The 20,407-nt window shown below is 45.4% G+C and overlaps 1 protein-coding gene across 1 annotated transcript in view; it reads right to left on the bottom strand.

Moving 5' to 3' along the window:
• Window positions 1-20,407, bottom strand: part of ZC3H7B (zinc finger CCCH-type containing 7B) — a 147,651-nt gene that overhangs the window by 100,831 nt on the left and 26,413 nt on the right. The window contains exons 4-9 of the mRNA XM_029590240.1: window positions 9,626-9,823; window positions 8,117-8,275; window positions 7,656-7,736; window positions 6,894-6,950; window positions 6,203-6,245; window positions 4,614-4,870 (exon numbers count right to left, since the gene is read on the bottom strand). Of these exons, the coding sequence (XP_029446100.1) occupies window positions 4,614-4,870; window positions 6,203-6,245; window positions 6,894-6,950; window positions 7,656-7,736; window positions 8,117-8,275; window positions 9,626-9,823 (795 nt within the window). The remainder of the gene's footprint in view (window positions 1-4,613; window positions 4,871-6,202; window positions 6,246-6,893; window positions 6,951-7,655; window positions 7,737-8,116; window positions 8,276-9,625; window positions 9,824-20,407) is intronic.

The following is a 20,407-nucleotide window of genomic DNA, read 5'->3' as shown; positions in this document are numbered from 1 at the left end:
ACTACCAGCAACACTATTCAACATTTACCTCCTTCCAATTTGTTACCTTCTAGATTGCCTTAGTCTGACACATTTCCTATACGCAGATGACATACAAATACTAATCCCACTACACAACACCTTGGAAGCAACTTACAATGAAGCAGCCAAATATCTATAAAAAAATTAACAACTGTTAATGATCTAAAACTCCTAATAAACATAGATAAAACTGAAATAATCATCCTAGACAGGAAAAACAACAATGCTACTACAACACCTCTCAAAATGGAGAACCCAAAATCTTCAATTTCGCCAGTCACACGTGCAAGAAACCTGGGAATCAGACAGCGAACTATCCTTCAAGAACCACATCACTAACAGACTAAAAGAAGGATACCACAAACTACTAACTCTAAGACGACTCAAACCCTTCCTTTCTCAAAACGACTTCAGAACAGTTTTACAACTACTCATTTTCTCCAACCTCGACTACTGCAACTCCTTACTATTTGGCCTACCCCTCACCACAATCCGTCCACTACAAATCCTACAGAACACACCCACTAGAATACTAACAGGAACAAAAAAACATGACCATATCACCCCATCCCTCATGACACTGCACTGGCTCCCAATTAAATATCGAATAGACTACAAAATACTAATAATACTATATAAAACCATCATAGGACTGCAATCCAGCTGGTTATCTAAAACGATCGAACTACACGCTCCAAAACGAACCCTTCGCTCGACAAACAAAGATCTCCAAAAAATTCCTCCCACTCGAACCACACGACTCACCACAATCAGCAATGTCTGTGGAAATCGCCGCGACTTTCAGTGCCTGGCCTTCCACAATCCCCTCTAGATCTTCTACCCGATGGCCCAAGTCTTGCATTTATATGCGGAGATTTTCCATATTTGCATGATCATCTTTCAATGAGCAGATATCTCTTTTTATTTCAGCAAACCAATTGTCAAAATCCTTTTTTGTGAGAGAGTTCATATTTGCGTCCCGGGTCTGTGTAGCTGGTGGGGTCTGTTTCGGCTGTTCCCCACCTTTGTGCCTGGCTGGGTCTCCTCCCAGAGCCGCAAATCGGGATCCAGCGGCATCATAGGAATATTGAGCTAGATCAACCAGTTTTTTCTTGCTAGCCATATTGGTGAAAGTTATATGCTTCAGATGCAATAGTTTCCTGAGGAGATTACTAACGTAAAGGGAGAAAAATGCTCTAAAATTGCTGCGGAGGAGGCAGAGAGACAGGGCTAGACGTCCATGCTGTCTGATGAAATCATTTCCTCCCCTGCAATAAACTTTGAGCACCAAAGACACTCATTTTCCATTAGGGAGCCCTTTTTTCGCCGCTCTGATTTTATGCTCATTTCAACACTGTATCGGACGCAAAGGGTTGTGGTTGTGTTCATATCACACTCATACTGGGTGCCTGTTTTCTGCGTGCATCTTATTGCATCAGCCTGAGAATGTTAGTCTTCTCCTCTTTAGGTACTATCATAGTCCCTGCTATGTTCACAGGAGGCGGCAAATCACAGTCTTCCAATAACACATTAAACATGTGGGATAAAGGGCCGACCAAAACTTTCCAAAAGATTTTATAAAAATTTACTAGAGAAGTTATCTAAGCCAAGTGATTTTCCTAAATTTTAAGCTCAGTGTAGCTTGAAAGACTTCAAATTCTGTGATTTCTTTATTCACTTTCTCTTGAATTATCTGTGGAACCAAAGGCAGCGTGACACCCTCTAAATAAGAATTCATACCTCACTCAGAAGTTCAGATATCTGAATCATAAAGATGCATAAAAAGTTGGGCAAATCAATCACAAATCTCCACATTCCCTACCAGTAGGAACCCCTCTCTATTTTTAATGTGAAAAAGATATAGTTCATAGATCTACATTTCTTCAGCCTTAAAAGCTAGTAATCTGCTCACATTACCATATTCAAAATATTGCTGACATGTTAAATTCAATTGGTGAGCAATATGCTTAGCATGAAAAGAGCATAATTTACGTCTATTAACTTCCAATTGCCTAACAATATCAGGATTCAGAGATTTCTTATGCAATTGTTCTTGTGGCTTAATTTACATAAATTAGAACTGATTTGTGCTTTTTTATGCTTTTTCTTAACAGCCCAAGCAATCAGCTTTCCCCAGATTACCACTTTAAAACAGTCCAAAATTATCTGTGGTGAAGACTCCTCATTGTTAATTTGCAGATAATCCAAAATATCTTGTTATATTTGTTGACATATATCACTATCATTTAATAAACTCTCATTAGGAAACCAAAAGTGTCTGCTTGAGTCTCTCTAGGCAGAGCAAAGGTTATGGTCAAACCAAGTGATATTCCCTATTTCAGCTGTGGCTATTCCCGAAATCAATGCTTTATCCACCAAACAAATCATCAATTCTGGAACAGGAATTATGGGGTTAAGGGGGAAAAATCCCATTTAGTTAGATTTAATATTCTCCAGACATCAATAAGATTCAATTTCTGAACTAAACTTCTTAACCTCAGACTATGGTGCAAAATACCTATACTCATCTCCCCCCAGAGTTATCTATCGATGGAGATCTTGTAATATTAAAATCTCCTCCAATAACATTTCCCTCCAGGAACGTACATAAACTACCACTTGAAAAAAGTTCCTTGTTCATTGTTAGGGGCATAGAGTCTGTATTTACTATTACATATATCTGAGAATCAACTTTCAATTTAACCATGATAAATTGTCCCTCTTTATATTCTGAATGTCTAATATTAAATCCTTTGAAATGATTACTCCCACTCCCACCATATTTCTTTTTCTAGTACTAGATGGAAAAAGCAGTAGTCTTCATATAAAAAAAGGAATGTGCTTAGAATCGGCACAGCCCAAAATTTCCACACATACCTTATGTAACTACCAACATTTGGGCCGATGCAATATGGTAGAGTGCACCATTAGCTCCCATTTGGCCATGCGTTTTCCACGCGCTATTTTTACCCCTTATACAGTAAGGGGTAATAGCGCGTGGAAAACGCACGGCCAACCCCCCCGAAACTAATAGCGCCTGCAACATGCAAATGCATGCTGATGAGCCAAAGGCAGAAGTTAATTTCGGCCGGCACCGGGCAAGTGTACAGAAAAGCAGAAAAAACTTCTTTTCTGTACACCCTCCGACTTAATATCATAGCGATATTAAGTCTGAGGCCCCAAAATTAAAAAAAAAAAAAATCAGCCCGCAGCTCGGAAGACAGACGCTCAATTTTGCTGGCGTCCGTTTTCCAAACCTGTGGCTGTCAGCGGGTTCGACAACCAAAGCCGGTAAAATTAAGCGTCGGCTGTCAGACCCGCTGACAGCCACCGCTTCTGTCAATGAAGAGGCGCTAGGGACGCGCTAGTGTCCCTAGCGCCTCCTTATTACCGCGGGCCCTCATTTGAATAGAAAACTGCGCGCCCAGGAGAGTGGCCTGGGTGTGCGTCGGGAGAGCGGGCGCTTGTCTCGGAACGCCGGCTCTCCCGCGCATTTTACTGTATCGGCTGGATTTATAGCACCATAAAAAGGAAATCTTTTCCACTCAGAACAGTTAATGACTTCTATTTCCCCAAATACCTCCCCAAGCAGGTCTGTCTGCCTAGTCCAGCACAGACCAGTCGTTAAAAAAAAACCAAAAACAAAAAAAAAACATAAGGAATGGCATCATCGACCAAGATTCCCCTCAAAACAATTACATTTCTTCCAGGGAGCTTCTTTTCTTATGCTGCCATCTTGGTGGCTGACGTCACTTCCTCCAGAATGTCTGTACAAATCTTAACAACCTTTCCACTACAAAACAGCTTCCAATGCTCGTAGAGTGTCTGGTAATGAGCAGCAACTCCATGCACCCTGTGAACAGGCCTTGAATGCTACAAAAAAATGCTTCAACCCCTTTTCTCTCTCCCTCCCACACCATGAAATATTAGAACGGAGAGAGCGGACTTTCAGCAATTGTACTTTTTACCTTAAAATTCGGTTTTTGTTGATGGACTGGAAAAAAAAAAAAAAAAAAGCCCACAAGAGCATTTTTATATTTGGCTACATGAGATGTTTTGACTTTCAAAATTTAAATTCTAATTAGCGACCTCCGTACACAAGAGGCACCTCTTATTGTATCATCAGTTGGGTGGCATTTGGGAATGTGACCTGCAGTGTGGTTTTGAGTTGTTCTGGTCGCCCAAACTGTCTGGGAATGACTTTTTTAACCAATGAATAAAAGATACACCTAGGACATTCTATCAACCTTAATCCTCTCTGGGCAGAGTTACCTGACAGCAAATGTCTATTGCATATTAGAAACCAAAATTAGTTCGAACCTTTTTGCAGATTTTCTTTATTTTACCATATTTCCAAGCAGCTCTGTGTGTGTGTGTGTGTGTGAACTGGGGAATTTTTAAGGATACGTTCCCTGTGTTGCATCAAATAGGATTGCTCAAAATGTAATGGAATATTCTATGTAGGATATTCCATAAAAGTCACAAGACCCACAGTAAAGTTCACAAACATCCCTACTGATTTATAGCCACGATGCAAGGTCCATGCAGAAGCGAAGAGGGAAGCCTTGACTAGCTTATCTCCCATCTCTTACCAGCTGTGATGCATCAGTGATGGAATCCAAGATGGAGTCTAGCTCTTCCCCGATGATGTCACCGTCCGGGAAATCGTCCACGCTCTCAGGCACAGGCAGGCGGTCCGAGAGGAGGAGGGTGGTGGCTGAGGCAGACAGGGTGGTGGGAACCGGGGGAGGAAAACTTTTGGCATCGAGAGTGGAAGGGGCAGAGGCATCGCTCACTGGGATGGAGGTAGCGAGGGGGGCAGGGATGCACTTCAGCTCCACAGAGAAATCTACAACAAAATGCAGCAAGGTGGAATGACAACACTTCTTACAGGGGCCACCCCCTATAGAGCAAACAAGCTAGGACAATAGGCTCAAACCAATAGGCTCAAACCGGTTTTCAGGCCTCCCTTAGTCAGTTGGGTTTTCTGAATAGCCCGAATGAATATACATGAGAACGATCCACTAGAGGCAGTGCATGCAGATCTCTCTCATGCATATTAGTGTGTGATATCCTGAAAACCTGACTGACCTGGGGGGGTGGGAAGGGAGGAGGGGAAAGGTGAAAGCAGCCTTAGGACCATTTTGAGCACCACCAAGCTAGGAGACAATCTCTTAAAAAGGGGATTTGCTATTACTGCTATAACAAGCAGCATAAAATATAAAGCTTACCGTGCAGGACATCACCTTATATATTATGGGGGGTGTGATAGGAACATGGAAGACACTAAGTCTGGACCCTGAGCTCAGTTTTCTCCCTAGTGTTCCTCCGCACCTCACTCTTCAGTACTCCCTCTTCCAGTGGCAGAAAGAGCCTACAGCCTCTCCTAAGATAGTATCCCCCACCTTAGGCCACTCTCGCCTCTGGAGCCAATCCCAGTCAACCTCCATGCAAGAGTGCACTGCGTTACCACAACCAGACTGCATGATAAAGAGGAAGCCGCTGTACTCCCCCAGTACCATCCGCGTAGACAGCGCCATACACAATTCAGGAGGACACAGAGTGATAATTTATATTCAGAGTCCGTGCAGAAGCAGGAGGGGGAAAAAAAATCCCTACAACCAAACAGTTTAATCATCCATTTCCTACCACATCACATTATTAGTAGCTCGCACACTTGTAGACGGAGCCTGCCAGGGGCCGTATTACAGGCACTGCACACATTATTGAGCCTTTTCTGAAGTGGCTAGATCTACCAATGCATCTCCAGACATGTAGGTCCTGAACGTGCCTCTCCGGTTCCAGAGACATTTCAGCCAGACCTCTGAGTATGAAATAGTCCTGCCATTCCCTCATCTTCCTCAGCAGCTTCCTTCCAGTGCGATTACACAAAGTGTTACCCCGCAGCCACCTCTGCTAGAGGTGGCTGGTTCTCAGCTGTGAACCATGGTGCACGATGCTCACTGGCAGGGCACAAAGGCTCACACATTAATGATAAAGCCAACTGTCTGTTCAATTTTTAATGATACAGCTACTGAAAAAAAAAAAAAGAATTGCTGTGGGACGTTATTTCAAGGGCTTGACGTGACTAATTGCCTACCCCCTGCCAAATGTCCTCTTTGTCTTCCCAACCCTTTCGAAAAGTCAATGGAATAAAGCACATAGGGTGATGCAGTCCTACCTGTCTCTATGTCATTGATGGAGCCCAATCCATTCGAAGAGGTCTAGAACACAAAAATAGGCGTCACACTTGGGTCACCCAGAAAGACATCTGCTGTCTGCATTTCTACAACCCCAGAGCACTTCCTGAAACATCAAGCAAGAAGCCGAAGAACAAATGCAGCCACTTCTGACTTGCAGGGCAGGGCTGGCATTGTGTGCACACTGGGACACTGCATCATGTGTGGGGAGAAAGAGAAAGGTTGAGACTCCCTTCAACGGAGAAATAGAAGGGTTTCGGGGCCAATTCTGGAACTCTGCTCCTCAAGTCGGCTGGGGATCCCGCAGACGCAGTATTCATGGTGGGGGAGGGAGTCACAGTTCTCGCTGAATGGCGACATCTAGTGGCTGGGTCCAGGGCTCACGACTGCAGGGTTCCAGAAGGAGCTCTGGTGCACGTCCTGGGCCAAGACTGTGACTGCAGTGACTGGAACAGACGTACGATCAGAGAGGGGGAAAGTAGGGGAAAAATCTCAGGATAGCTGTGAATGAAGCTTCATGGTGCCAGATTCATACCCTGCTACTAAGAGGAGGAGGAGGAAACGGAAACTGCCAGGTCAAAAAATAAATAAAGGGGGGGCTTGAACCTGATCTACCAGCCCAGGAGAGAGAACAGGGAGAGAAAGAATTAAAGAGAGACAGAAAAACAGTACCTGCTTAGTTAAACTTGTCGATGTCCCATTATTAAGCAGCCCGAAGGCTTCCAATTCCTGTGGAGGGAGGGAGGGAAACAGCACATGAAAGCGACAGAGGAGCACCTCAAGTCCTGGGCAGACAGCCACCCTCCCCGTAACATAGCCCGAAAGCTCCCAGCACCATCACCCCCACCCCCACCTCCACCTCCATAAACCTAACCACTTCCACATACAGCTCCCTGTCACCAATTCCCCTCTCACAGATGGGACTAGTCACGGATACAAATGCTGGAAATCAGCATCGCCTACAAGCAGTTCGATTTTGACACAAACGTCAAAGAACGAGGGCCAAAAATACTTCTGATACAGTGCTAAAATGGAAAAGTTACGGACATTAGTGGAATTAGCTTCACAAAATATACATTTAATTGGCACTGAAATGATTTTGCTCCACAACGCTGAACATTCCAACCCAGGCAAGAAGCCAATCAGATCTCTAGGACTGAACTATGGCACCTGGCAAAAGGTTTTCCTTCAGAAAACGCCAGAATAGATGCACGTTCAACATAATTCACAGATATTATATACAGCGAGGGAACAGAGCGCGCCAAACACCTTGGACATTTCTCTGCTCTGGCATTTTTTTAGAATTTAAATCGCCCGCAGGCTGCTGCATGCCGTAAGTTCCATTTTGACCGAATGAAATCGGTTCCATTCGTACAACGTGGCACTGGCCAAGGAAGGTCAGTAACTGTGTGCATACCCAAGCGCAGAACATACCTGGGATCTCTTGTAGGCTTTGCGCACTCTTAACCCCAACTTCTGCGCCAGCTCCTTGCCCAAGCTAATGACACTTTCATCCTGGGGGGAAAGAAGAACTCCATGAGCACCTCCCTCTCCAGAAAGAGGCAGACCTTCCCCTCTGCAAAGGGAGCGCAAGCAGCGACGTGTATTGAAAAAGAAATTGCTTACGTTTACTCGTTAACCGGAAACAAAGGCAAACAGAAAAAGGTCACTCCAGCGGACGATCAACTGCACAGTGACTTTGTTTTATATAAGTGATTTTACCCTGACACGATCCCAACAACAATTTAGAACTGGAGCGCTTCAGAAACGAATGTGCAGCCAGCTCTGGGTGGGTGACCAGGAAAGAACAAGCTTTCTACCCATAAATCATGAGCTCCCCGCCCCCATGTGTACGTGGCAGGTCCGCCACCAGGATAACAAGGCCGAAGACGCACGTGTGGGAGGGAGAGGAGGCAGTGGCTGCTGCAGTCATAGGCTTCTTGGTGTCTCCCCAGCTCATTCAGGGCCCGGGCCTTCCTGAAGAGTGCACGGATATTCTCTTTGTCCAGGTTCAGCGCTTTCTCGCTTTCTTCCAATGCCTTCTCATACAGCCCCTGGGAAAGGAATGCGCCTTATAAGATAACATGTTTTCTCCCATATATTCAACTCCCCTGCCCACTGCACTTTGTTTATATTTGTCATAATTTTTGGGGGGTTCCATTTGTTGGAATGGGAGAGTAGGCTAGGGCTGAAAGCAGCGGGCTGAGAACCAGGGAAGCCAGGGTTCAAATCCCACTGCTCCTGCTCCTTGTGACCTTGGCCAAGTCACTGCACCCTCCACTGCGTCAGGTACAAACTTGGATTGTGAGCCCTCTGAAGACAGGTAAATACCTACAGTGCCTGTATGTAATCCGCTTTGAAGTGCCTGACAGGCAGAATATAAATTCCATAAATAGAGCTGCAGCAGCTTTGAAAGGTGCTGCACTGACAATGCTGGAAATCACTCTTCCATTTATTCCCAGAATAGGCACATTCCAGGCAGGGGCAAAGCGAGTTTCCCCACACAGCCCCTACCTCTGGAAGGAGCACTTCTAGGAACTCCAGTCTCCAGGCCTGTTGCCTGTGCCAAGACATAGCCACAGCGGTGGAAATCAGGGTCAAAAGACACTAGCGGTGGTCAGTGTTATGGACGCTCATTCCCTGGGGCCTAGCACCACAGCATCCACTCGTGTCACACAAGTGAGTGAAACATTGCTTGTGCTCTAGATGCACACACAGCACACCAACTTTCACAGCCCCAATGTCATGTCATCCACCAACTGAGGGGTCAACAGGTACCTTAGGGGATCACAATCAGATCCCAACAGCTTTCAGGGCATTCAGCCCTTCACTCGCCTTGCAAACTGCAGGACCCAGCAGAACCCCAAAGCGACATGGAAAGCGGTATAAAATTAGATATTTTCTCTAAGCAAAGAAAAAAAAAAACAAACAAACCTAAGAATTAACTAGCAAGGGGCTTCCGAAACCTGTCCTGGCAACACCACAGCCAATCGGGTTTTCGGGATAGCCATAAGAAATATGCATGAGGTAAATTTGCATATACATTGGGTGTCCAATGTATGCAAATTTACCTCATACATATTCTTTGTCGATGTCCTGAAAACCCAACTGGCACTGGGGTTGTCAGGATGAGTTTGGGAATAACAAGTGAGAGCCAGCGCCAGCTAACCAGAGATGGCGGTCACGGGCGCAATGGCAAGTTAGAACAGACACTCGAGAAAATCAGCTGAATTACTTTTATCAGACATCGGGCAAGCGAGTCAATGTTAATTTCATGTAAATCAGGTTGGAACAGTGCTGCTGACCATCTGCACTTGCTCAGATTGATGGTATAGAAGCTTAAGTGGTATAAGCAAGTTTTTTTTGGGGGGGAGAGGGGTGGGAAGGACGACGCTGCTGCTCACCATGGTGAAATAGCAGGCGGCTCGGTTCACGTGCAGCTTACACACCAGCTCCTGTGCAATGGTCACCTCGTCCGTGGCTGCATACTCTGCCACGTTCAGTCCTTCTGTGTACTGCCCCAGCGCCAGCTTGGTGTCTGCCTCCCAGTACAAGGCATTGCCCTCGGCAAACAAGTTCTTAACCAGCTTGTGCAGAAAGGCCTGGCGGGAGAAGCACATTAACAACACTGTGAGGCAGGAGGGTCATGGAAGGCTGCCCCTTGCCCTTTATAACAGAACTGTTGCACTCTGCATGTCTGCATGTGAGCAGGAGATAAGAGGTGGGGGAGAGGCAAGAACACATGGAAATGCTGAGAGGTTACAAAATATTCTCATTAGTAAGTCTGTTCCCTTAGTCTAGGTAGTCATGTATTGGATGCTTAACTAAGAAAATATTTTCCATAGAGGTTTACCCATTCAGTTTCTTCACGACTGGCTTATAATTTAGCATGAAATTCTGTAACAAATTAATTCAAACAGCCCCCAAGCTTAATCCACAAGGAAGGCCCAGGAAGGCTTTGTAGTCTCCCTTTGACAAAAGACGAGGCTACATACTTCCTGCACAGGGAACAATATACACTAAACTCAGGAAAGCTAAATTAGGTTTACCTGATGATTTTCTTTCCTTGAGTCCTGCTAGATCAGTCATTATGTATGGGATTTCCCCATCCTTCACAACTGATGGAGGCAAAGGGCACACCTCTTTTATGACCTCACTCTGGATTTATAAGGGAGGTGTGCTACTTTCCAATCCCAGGAGCCTACTGATAAAGTTCTGTAATCACAAGAAGTCCCTCCAGTGCCCCATTCTGTAATCTCTACTATCAGGAACCGAAGTCCGCTCCAAGTGAGTCAAGAGCTGAGACGAGAGAAAGGCAGACAATGGAGGGCACTACCAAGCTACTTCACATGATACCCTTAATCCCAATGAACCTTCTCACCCTTGTTTTCCTGGGCAGAATCTGGACTGGTCTAGCAGGACGCAAAAAGAAAAAAAAAATCATCAGATAAGTTTAATTTAACTTTCCTTATCTTCCTGCTAGACCAGACAATACTTACGGGAGTTACCTAAGCTTCTCTTTACTGGGATGGGCAGAAGACAAGACTGTCCTCAGCACTCATGCTCCAAAGAAAGAGTCTGCCTGGTGCTGTACGTCTGCAGAGAAGACCTTGTGGCGGTCCTGCAGATTTCATCCAGAGAAACTGAGGATGCCTTGGTCCATGATGCTGCTTACACCCTTGACAAGTGGGCTCGCAGGACTGTTGGAACCTGCCTGCCCGAGAGCATGTATACCGAGATTATTATCTCCTTGATCTACATGGCTAAAGCGGCTTTGGATGCTGCTTCTCTTTTCTGAGGACTGCCAAAATAACACAAAACAGTTTGTTCTTCTAAAGGCATTTGTTTCCTTTAGCTATTCAACAATATGTGGCATACATCTAGCTGATGTAGGCTTTCATATTTTTTTCTTACTTTCTCTGACATTAAAGGCTGGTAGCGAAAGATTGGTTAATATGAAAGGTAGATACCATCTTTGGTAGAAAGGATAGTACTGGCCAAAAAGTTGCCACGTCTGAGGAAAAGACCAAGAAAGCAACTCTAAATTAGAAGGCCTGCAACTCTCATATGTGCCTTGCCAAGCAGAATGCTACTAGAAAGACGGTATTCAGGGAAAAGTCTTTTATCGAGGTCTGTTTGACCAGCTCGAAGGGAGGCTTAACCAAGGTACTTAAGACTAAGTTGAGATCCCATTTTGAGCAACTAAGGATTTGAATGGCGGGCATATCGATTTCATACCTCTCAAACTGTTCAATATCTGGGTGTGCTGCCCCCTGGGAGCCTTTAACTCAGCCCCTATAACATGAAATCGCAGCCACCTGAGCATTTCGGGAATTAAGGGCCAGTCCTTTAGCTAGGCCCAACTGTAGGAAGTCTAAAATATGGGGTCCGCTTGTTTTCCATGGGAAGATGTCATGCTTACTGCAGAACTCTTCAAACAATGGTCAGATGCTGATATATGCCAGTGATGCGGAGGGCTTTTCGAGCTTTTACCATGGTTGAAATCATGGCTGAGGAGTAACCCCTAATAAAAGCTTGGCCCTTTCAAGGGCCAAGCTGTAAGACAGAACAGGGCTGGGTCCTCCATTAGAACTGGCACTTGCAGGAGGAGGCCCGGTTCCTTGGGAAAGTGTAGCAGAGATCCTGTCAGCAGTCTGCACACCAAGGCCTCCTCAACCAACCTGAGGCTACTTGTATTACTGTGGATGAGTGGTCCGCTATTCGTTTTAACCACCTGCCCATGAGAGGCCACAGTGGGGAAGATATACAGTGAGCTGGGTGGCCATGGGCATAGAAGAGAGTGTCTATGCCAATGGAGTTCAGCTCTGCCCTGCGACTGAAGAATGCCTCAGCCTTGGCATAGAACATGGAAATGATGGCAAAAAAGGTCCAAATGACCCATCCAGTCTGCCCAGCAAGCTTGTGCCAGTATCTGCTGCACTGTGCAGGTTATTCTCGTGCTTATCAGTTTCCCCAGACCGTAAAAGTCAGGGCTTTCGGATGCTGTTTGAATCCAACTTCCCTTAACCCTTGTTGTGGAAGCAGAGAGCAATGATGAAGCTGCATCAAAAGTATCAGGCTTAGTGTTTAAGGGTAGTAAAAGCCGCATTAATAAGTTACCCCCATGTTTATTTGTTCTCCAAACCGTAAAAATTGGAGCCCTCGTTGGTTGCTGTCTGAATCCAATTCCCCTTTTCTTACTGCCATTGAAGCAGAGAGCAATGATGGAGTTGCATTAACAGTATCAAGGCTTAATTGTTAAGGGTAGCAACTGCCACACCAGCAAGTTACCCCCAGTTACCCCCATGAACTCTTTTCTTTATTTCCATCCTCTAGCCTTTAGGGATCCACAGTGTTTTCGTCTTCACCACCTCCTCCGGAAGGGCGTTCCCGGCATCCACCACCCTCTCCGGGAAGAAATACTTCCTGACATTGGTTCTGAGTCGGCTTCCCCTGAGTTTCATTTCATGACCCCTAGTTCTATTGATTTCTTTCCAATGGAAAACGTTTGATGGTTGTGCATGATTTGCTATTTTATAAGCAATTTACGCAGGTAAATTTGACAGCTTACTCGCATATATTTACTCCTGTTCAATGTCTGGAGTAAGTGATTGCTAACTTCTTAAAAATGAAATAGTGACTGAGCGGGGGGGTCGGACTTCAGGCTGAAGAGCCAGAAGGGTCTTCACGAGCTGAAGATGGACTGGGGGAACTGGTAGACTAATTGGTAAAACTGGTTATTTCATTTCCGCACACGTTAGAAAATCTCCCAACTTTCATGTGTAAAAGCCGACTTATGGAAGGTAAATGCATTTAATTATGTACATCCCTTTAAAATCTGAAGTTAAGATAAATGGGCATATCATTTTCACACACTTATCTGGCTACATTCTGACTTATCCAGCTAAGGAGCGCCTTTGCTACTACTTAGATGGATAAGTTCCAACTTATCCAGACAAGTTCTGACTTTTCCAGCTAGTAGCAGCAAGGCATTACTTAGCCAGATAAGTCTAGACATGCTACTTAGGCAGACAAGTAGTGCTTTTCAGACTTATCTGGTTAAGTAGTGGCTTTCTTGGTACTTAGCTGGAGAAATTGGAACTTATCCTGTTAAGTGCCGCTTCTTATCAGGATAAGTTCAAACTTGCATTTTTTTACATGTGTGTTTGTTTGCACGCATCTGTGCATATATTTTATAACCTGCACATATCATATGCATGTAGATTATAAAATACTGCAGTAACTGTGTGTGCCCGTGTATATTTATTTATTTATTTATTTCAAATTTTTATATACCGGCATTCGAGACAGCAGTCACATCATGCTGGTTCACATAAAACAGGGGTGCATAGAAAACATAACTATAACAAAGGTGCTGAAAAGGCAGTTACATATAACAGGGTGATAAGAACTTGGATGAGAAGGAAGAGAAAGGATAGGTTATTAAATTACATATGTAAAACAATAGAATGGATAACCAAGGTGTAGTTGGAGATTAGTAGACTATGTTGGCGTCCGGGAAGGCTTGTAAGAATATCCAGGTCTTTAGTCTTTTTTTGAAGGTTGAGATGCAAGGTTCTGTTCTGAGATTTGAGGGGATGGAGTTCCATAACGGAGGGATGGCTGTAGAGAAAGCCCGGTCTCTTAGTGTGCAGTGTCTGGTAGATTTGGACGGTGGTACCTGTAGCGATCCCTTGTATGCATCTCTTGTCGGTCTTGATGAGTTGTGTAGTCGGAGGGGGATCTGTAGGTCTATGGGAGCCAGTTGGTGGGTGATTTTGTATGTGGTGAGAATGGCCTTGTATATTATTCTAAAGTGTATAGGTAGCCAATGGAGGCTCTTTAGTATGGGGGTTATGTGGTCCCTTCTCCTGGTATTTGTCAGAATTCGTGCAGCTGCATTTTGCACCATCTGGAGTGGTTTAGTGTATGAAGCGGGAAGGCCGAGTAGGATGGTGTTACAATAGTCTAATTTTGAAAAAATAATTGCTTGTAGAATGGTTCTAAAATCTTGGGCATGGAAAAGAGGTCTAATTCTTTTCAGCACTTGTAGTTTGTAGAAACAGTCTTTGGTGGTTTTGTTAATAGTGGCTTTGAAATTCAGGCAATTATCAATTAGGACTCCTAGGTCTCTCACTTGTGTGATTTTTGGCGTGGCTTGTTGTGCAGAGGTGATGGTGTTATTTTCTGAGGCGATGAGCAGGAGTTCAGTTTTGCCGGAGTTTAATACCAAATTTAAGCTGGTGAGGAGGAGTTTAATTTTTTGAAGGCATGTATCCCAGTAAGCCAGAGTTTTTGCGAAGGAATCCTTAATGGGTATCAGGACCTGGATATCGTCCGCGTAAAGGTAGTGTTTGAGGTTGAGGTCGGTGAGAAGTTGGCATAATGGTATAAGGTAAATGTTAAATAAAGTAGGAGACAGGGAGGACCCCTGTGGGACTCCTACTGACGACGGATGTTGAGAGGATTCTTTGTTCTGTATCTTGACCTTGTATCCTCTATTGCTGAGAAATGATATGAACCAAGATAGTGCTGTGCCTAAGATGCCTATAGAGGCTAACTGGTTAATGAGTAAGGCATGATTGACGGTGTCAAAGGCTGAAGAAAGGTCCAGTAGGATCAGTAAGAAGGCTTGCCCTTTATCGAGGCCCAGGATGAGGTGATCCGTTAAGGAAATGAGGAGGGACTCCGTGCTTAGTGTTTTGCGGAAACCGTATTGTGATGGGAATAGGAGGTTGTTTTCTTCAATGTAGTTTGAGAGTCGGGTGTTCACCAGTTTCTCCATAATCTTAGCTATGAAGGGGAGGTTGGCGATAGGTCTGTAGTTGTTTGGGTCATTAGGATCTAGATTAGGTTTCTTCAGTAATGGTTTGAGAGAGGCCAATTTTAGGTCATCTGGGTAAGAACCTTGTGTTATTGAGCAATTTATGATGTCTGACAGGGATTTGGAGATGGAGTCAGGAATTGATAGAAGCAATTTCGAGGGGATGTGGTCCGAAGGGTGAGAAGATGGTTTCATTTTCCGTAGAATACCTTGGATCTCGATGGAAGAAGTTAGTTCCAGTTCTTCTAAGCGGGAATTTTTGAAGGTAGTCTGAGGTGGTATAGAAGTAGATGCGGTGTTAGAGGGCAGCTGAGTTAGAAGTTTGCTGATTTTGTTATTGAAAAATAGCGCTAGTTCTTCCGCTTTAGATTTGGCTTGGTTGAGAGCGATTTCTGATGAATTTATTTGAGTGAGGTTGGAGACGTAGCTAAAGAGGGCTTTAGCGTCGAAGATTAGGTGGTGGATCTTGGATGCGTAGTGGTTCCTTTTGGATCTTAATGTATTGGATTTGTATTGGTGAAGAGTAGATTTATAGGTAGATAGAGTGATGGTGCATGGGTTTTTACGCCATTTAGCCTCATTTTGTCTTAGCAATAGTTTAAGCTTTCTTAGCTCTAGAGTAAACCATGGTTGTCTTTTGGACGAGTTGGGGTGAGGTTTTTTTGTTGTTAGGGGGCATAGCTTGTTGGCTATCGATTCCGTGATGTTGTTCCAAGATCGAAGCGCTGAATTCGGGTTGGTGAAGTCTACTTGGGTGAGATGTGATAATAAGTGATTGCTAAGATCTTCTGTGGTGCATGTTTTCCTGTAAGTAAAGCAATGTGAGGGTATGCAAGTTGGACTGGTATCTTTTATTGAGAATGAGGAAGTTATGAGGGAGTGATCTGACCATGGTACCTTCGTGCAGGTTGGGTGCTGGACCAGTTTGATTGCTGTATTGATGAAGATAAGGTCTAACGTGTGTCCAGCTTTGTGTGTGGGTTTGTTAACTAGTTGAGTGAAACCTAAAGCGGAGTATGCTGTGAGTAAGGCTTCGCAGTTGGGTGATAATTTGGCGTTGTCGATGTGTAGGTTGAAGTCACCTAAGATTATCGCTGGGGCATCTAGATTGATAAGGGAGGTAGTTAGTTCAACCAGGGGAGATGCGTCTGTTTCCAGTAAACCTGGAGCAGCATAGAGAAGTAAAATTTGGAGTTTGTCTGATGTGAAGAAGCCAAATTCGAGTTTCGAGTCGGTATTGGAGGAGTGTTGAGTGAATCTGAGGACCTTTTTTGTAGCTAGGAGGATTCCTCCTCCTTTTTTTTTTCCCTGACGTGGGATGGAGAAGAAGTTGTATGTCTCTGTGGGTAGTTGGTTAATTATTGCAGTGTCTGAAGGTTTGAGCCATGTCTCAGTAATTGCGCATATGTCCGGTTTCACATCGATGAGATAGTCATTTAGTATTACTGATTTTTTAGTTAGGGATTGTGCATTGAATAGTGTTAACGTAAATAGTGTGAGGCCTAGCATTTGGGTAATGGGAGTGATCATGATTGGAGAGATGGATTTAAGGTTCTGGTAGTGGGCGTGTCGAGTTGAATGTCCTTTGGAAGGTGGACCGTGAGGGAGGATTGGGATTGGAAAGGATGGAGACATTCTTCTTAGTTTGCTGGACTGGATGCTGGAGTGGCTGGACTGGATGCTAGAGTGGCTGGACTGGATGCTGGATGCTAGAGTGGCTGAACTGGATGCTGGATGCTAGAGTGGCTGGACTGGATGCTGGATGCTAGAGTGGCTGGACTGGATGCTGGATGCTGGAGTGACTGGACTGGATGCTGGAGTGACTGGACTGGATGCTGGAGTGACTGGACTGGATGCTGGAGTGGCTGGACTGGATGCTGGATGCTGGAGTGGCTGGACTGGATGCTGGAGTGGCTGGACTGGATGCTGGATGCTAGAGTGACTGGACTGGATGTTGGATGCTAGAGTGGCTGGACTGGATGCTGGATGCTAGAGTGGCTGGACTGGATGCTGGATGCTAGAGTGGCTGGACTAGATGCTGGAGCGGCTGGACTGGATGCTGGAGTGACTGGACTGGATGCTGGAGTGGCTGGACTGGATGCTGGAGTGACTGGACTGGATGCTGGAGTGGCTGGACTGGATGCTGGATGCTGGAGTGGCTGGACTGGATGCTGGAGTGGCTAGACTGGATACTATGGTGGCTATAACGGGTAGTGGCTTTAATGCAGGCAGTAAGTATCGTAGAGGTTCAGCACTTTTACTGTTTGTTACTATTGTATTATTGAGGCTGTAGTCATAGGCTGTAGTCACTTTCGTGGGTATGGGTCTTCCAGCTGTAGTCACTTACGTATTTTGAAAGCTTGCTGAAGATGGCGCAGGCTGGGCGCAGGATGGTACTTGCTAGGTGAGAGCTGGGAGAGCGTGAGCTGTATGGACGCTGGAAGAGCTCTGGTGCTGTAATGTTATGAAGCTGCTCGGGGAAGCGAAGATCGAAACGAAGGGGCGAAACAAAGGGGCAGGCCCCTTTGTCGCGCTCCTTCGGCGCGTGACGCTCGGCGCGTGACGCCTAGCTTGCTTTAAGTTTTATAGATTGACTGCCACCTTAGTCGCTCTTCTGTGACGTCATCGGCCGTGCAACTCGACTCGTGGCAATTCGATGCGGCAAGGGGAGGCCGGCTGGAGGTAAGTAATTCCGAATTGAGCGCGTAGATTAAAGCCTCGTAGCATATATATGCATGTATATGCATTTTTGGGTGCACGTGTGCAGCTTTTAAAAGGTATCCTCAAAGCCTGTTTAATACCCACTGTGCCTCTTCCTTTGACCAGTGCCCAACCTCCCTCGCTGGCATCCTTGGTAACTACAATCCAGCCAGGGGGCTCTAGAGCTATCCCTTTCAGCAGATTGGAAGGCTGTATCCAGCAGTCCAGGCTTCTCTTCACCTGGAAGGAGGGCAACCAACATGGCAGGAGGGCCTGCTGTAATGGTCTCATATGTGCCCTTGCCCATGGAGCCAGATCCAGAGCTGCTGCCATGAGGCCAAGGAACTGGAGGTAGTTCAATGCCCTGGGTGAGTCTTGCCCTTGAAAGGACCGTACCCCCCTTGAATCAGCTTGGACACACTGTTGGGAGGCAAATGTGACTTCCTTCCTTCGTATCGAAGCGAGCTCCCAGAAATTCTAGGGCCTGATTTGGTTCTGGATTGCTTTTTGCAAGATTTCTTACCCATCCTAGCTGCTCTAAGAGCTGGACTACTTCTTCCAAGAACCTATGGCTCTCCTATGCTGACTTGGTTCTTATGAACCAATCGTCCAGAGGGCTGCTACCACTACCACCATGACCTTGGTAAAGATCCTGGGTGCGGTCGCTAGACCAAAAGGCAGTGACAGGAACGGAAAATGCTGTCCTGAGACACAGAATCTTAGTAGGCCTTTGGTGGATAATCCAGATAAGAATATGAAAGCAAGCTTCCGCTAAATCCAGAGAAGCCAAATACTCCCCTTGTCTCACTGAGGCCAACACTGACCTTAATATCTTCATTTGAAATTGGCGCATTTGTAGGCACCTGATGACCTTCTTTAGGTCCAGAACTGGCTGGAAGGAACTGTCCATTTTTTGGCACCACAAAGTATATTGAGTAAGTGCCTTGTCCCCTTTACTGGCACCATGGCCTGAAGGAGTTATAGTTTCAGCAATGCTCCCTTTACGGCCTCTCTTTTGAGCAGATTCACACAGAGGCACACTACAAACATGTTTTGCACCTGTGAGCTCAGCCCTGTTGGACGATGTCCAGGACCCATTGATTTGATATTATTCGGATCCACCCCACGTAGTTCCAAAAAAAGCAGCCACCTACTGGTAATATCACGGTGGTGGGAACCTACTGCACATCTCTGTATAGGGTCACATTAACCTGAGGCTGCAAGATTTCACCCTTAGCGGCCCCTCAAAAAAAAAAAAAAACTAGGTCTTGGACTTCCTGGTTTGCTGCAGCATATATCTACCCGCTCATAACCCCTGAAGTGTTGGTGCCTTAGCCCTTGTGTACCTACCCTGGGCTTACCTTTGGGCAGCATCTGGGGCTTAGAATCACCTAGATCCTAAACAAGCTTTTCCAGCTCCTCCCTGAACAGTAGGCCTCCTCTAAAAGGCAACTTACCGAAGTGGGATTTGGACACTGCATCTGCAGCTCAGTTTCAGAACCAGAGCAGCCTCTTTACAGCCACAGCCTGGAATGCCATCCTTATCTTTGTAAAAATTTGTTAATCGCCTTAGCAAAGCACTAGGCAATGTACAAAAATAAATTTCATAAATCACAAACACAAAAACTTAAAAGTCAATCAATAAAACAGATAAAATAACATACAAAAATTCATAAATCTAAAAAAAAATAAAAAAAAAAATCACAGTGTATGCTAAATACGCCACCCCTGATTCTATTCTTGCCATCTCTTCTGAAACCTGGAGCTGCTGAACCCAGCATACCACTGCCCGAGCCACATAATACCCACATATAGCGGCCTGCAAGGCCAAAGCATTGGAGAAGAATACCTGCTTAAGAACTGAATTGATTTTCCTATCCTGAGCGTCCTTCAGGGAAGCCCCACTTTCAACCGGTATGGTTGTTTTGCGGGTAACAGCTGAGACTAAGGCATCAAGCTTGGGAATTCTTAGGAGAGTTTCCCTATTATTTACTGGCAAGGGATAGATCTTATTCAAAAGCCTTCCACTCTTTAAGCCCCCCTGGGGCATGTCCCATTCTGCCAGCGCCATCACCCTCAGCGCAAGATCCAAAGAGAAGGTTTTTGATGGCTTGCAAATTCCCTGTAGTACGGAGTTCCCTTCCATCTGATCGTTCCCTTAAGGATCAGATATCTTAAGGGTGGACATCACATTAGTAATAAAGGCCATTAATTTTTCCCTATGGAATAGGCACACCACCACAGACTCCTGCTCCTCCAAAGAGCATTCCTCCTCTTCCAGGGTTCTGAGGGTCTAGAATGATCTGAATCCAGATCAAATCCAGAAGATTTTCTGGACCCCCTGAGTGAGCATCTGGCCAGAAAAGCCAAAGTCTCTCATTGCCAATCGAGCCCTTTTTGGGAGAGGACCCCTCTCCTCTTGGACTTTAGAAGGCCTAGGCTGGGGGGACAAGGGGACCCAGTTCCAGCCCCAGCCTCTGAATAGCTGAGAAAGCCGATACATAACAGGATCCTCTCCTCAGGCGGCCGTGGAGTCCTCAACCCCTGATCCGGTTCCTTACTGTGTTTCGCTATTGAAGTAGACTTAGGTAAAGGATCTCCTGGTTGCAGGCCATGTGGTGCTCAAAGGCCCTCTGGATCTGACATACCAGCCCCTCCAAAT

The sequence above is a fragment of the Rhinatrema bivittatum genome, chromosome 2 (genome assembly GCF_901001135.1).
Source record: "Rhinatrema bivittatum chromosome 2, aRhiBiv1.1, whole genome shotgun sequence".
NCBI lineage: Eukaryota > Metazoa > Chordata > Amphibia > Gymnophiona > Rhinatrematidae > Rhinatrema > Rhinatrema bivittatum.
Note: the sequence above shows the minus strand (reverse complement) of the source record. Positions and strands in the feature narration are given on the sequence as shown.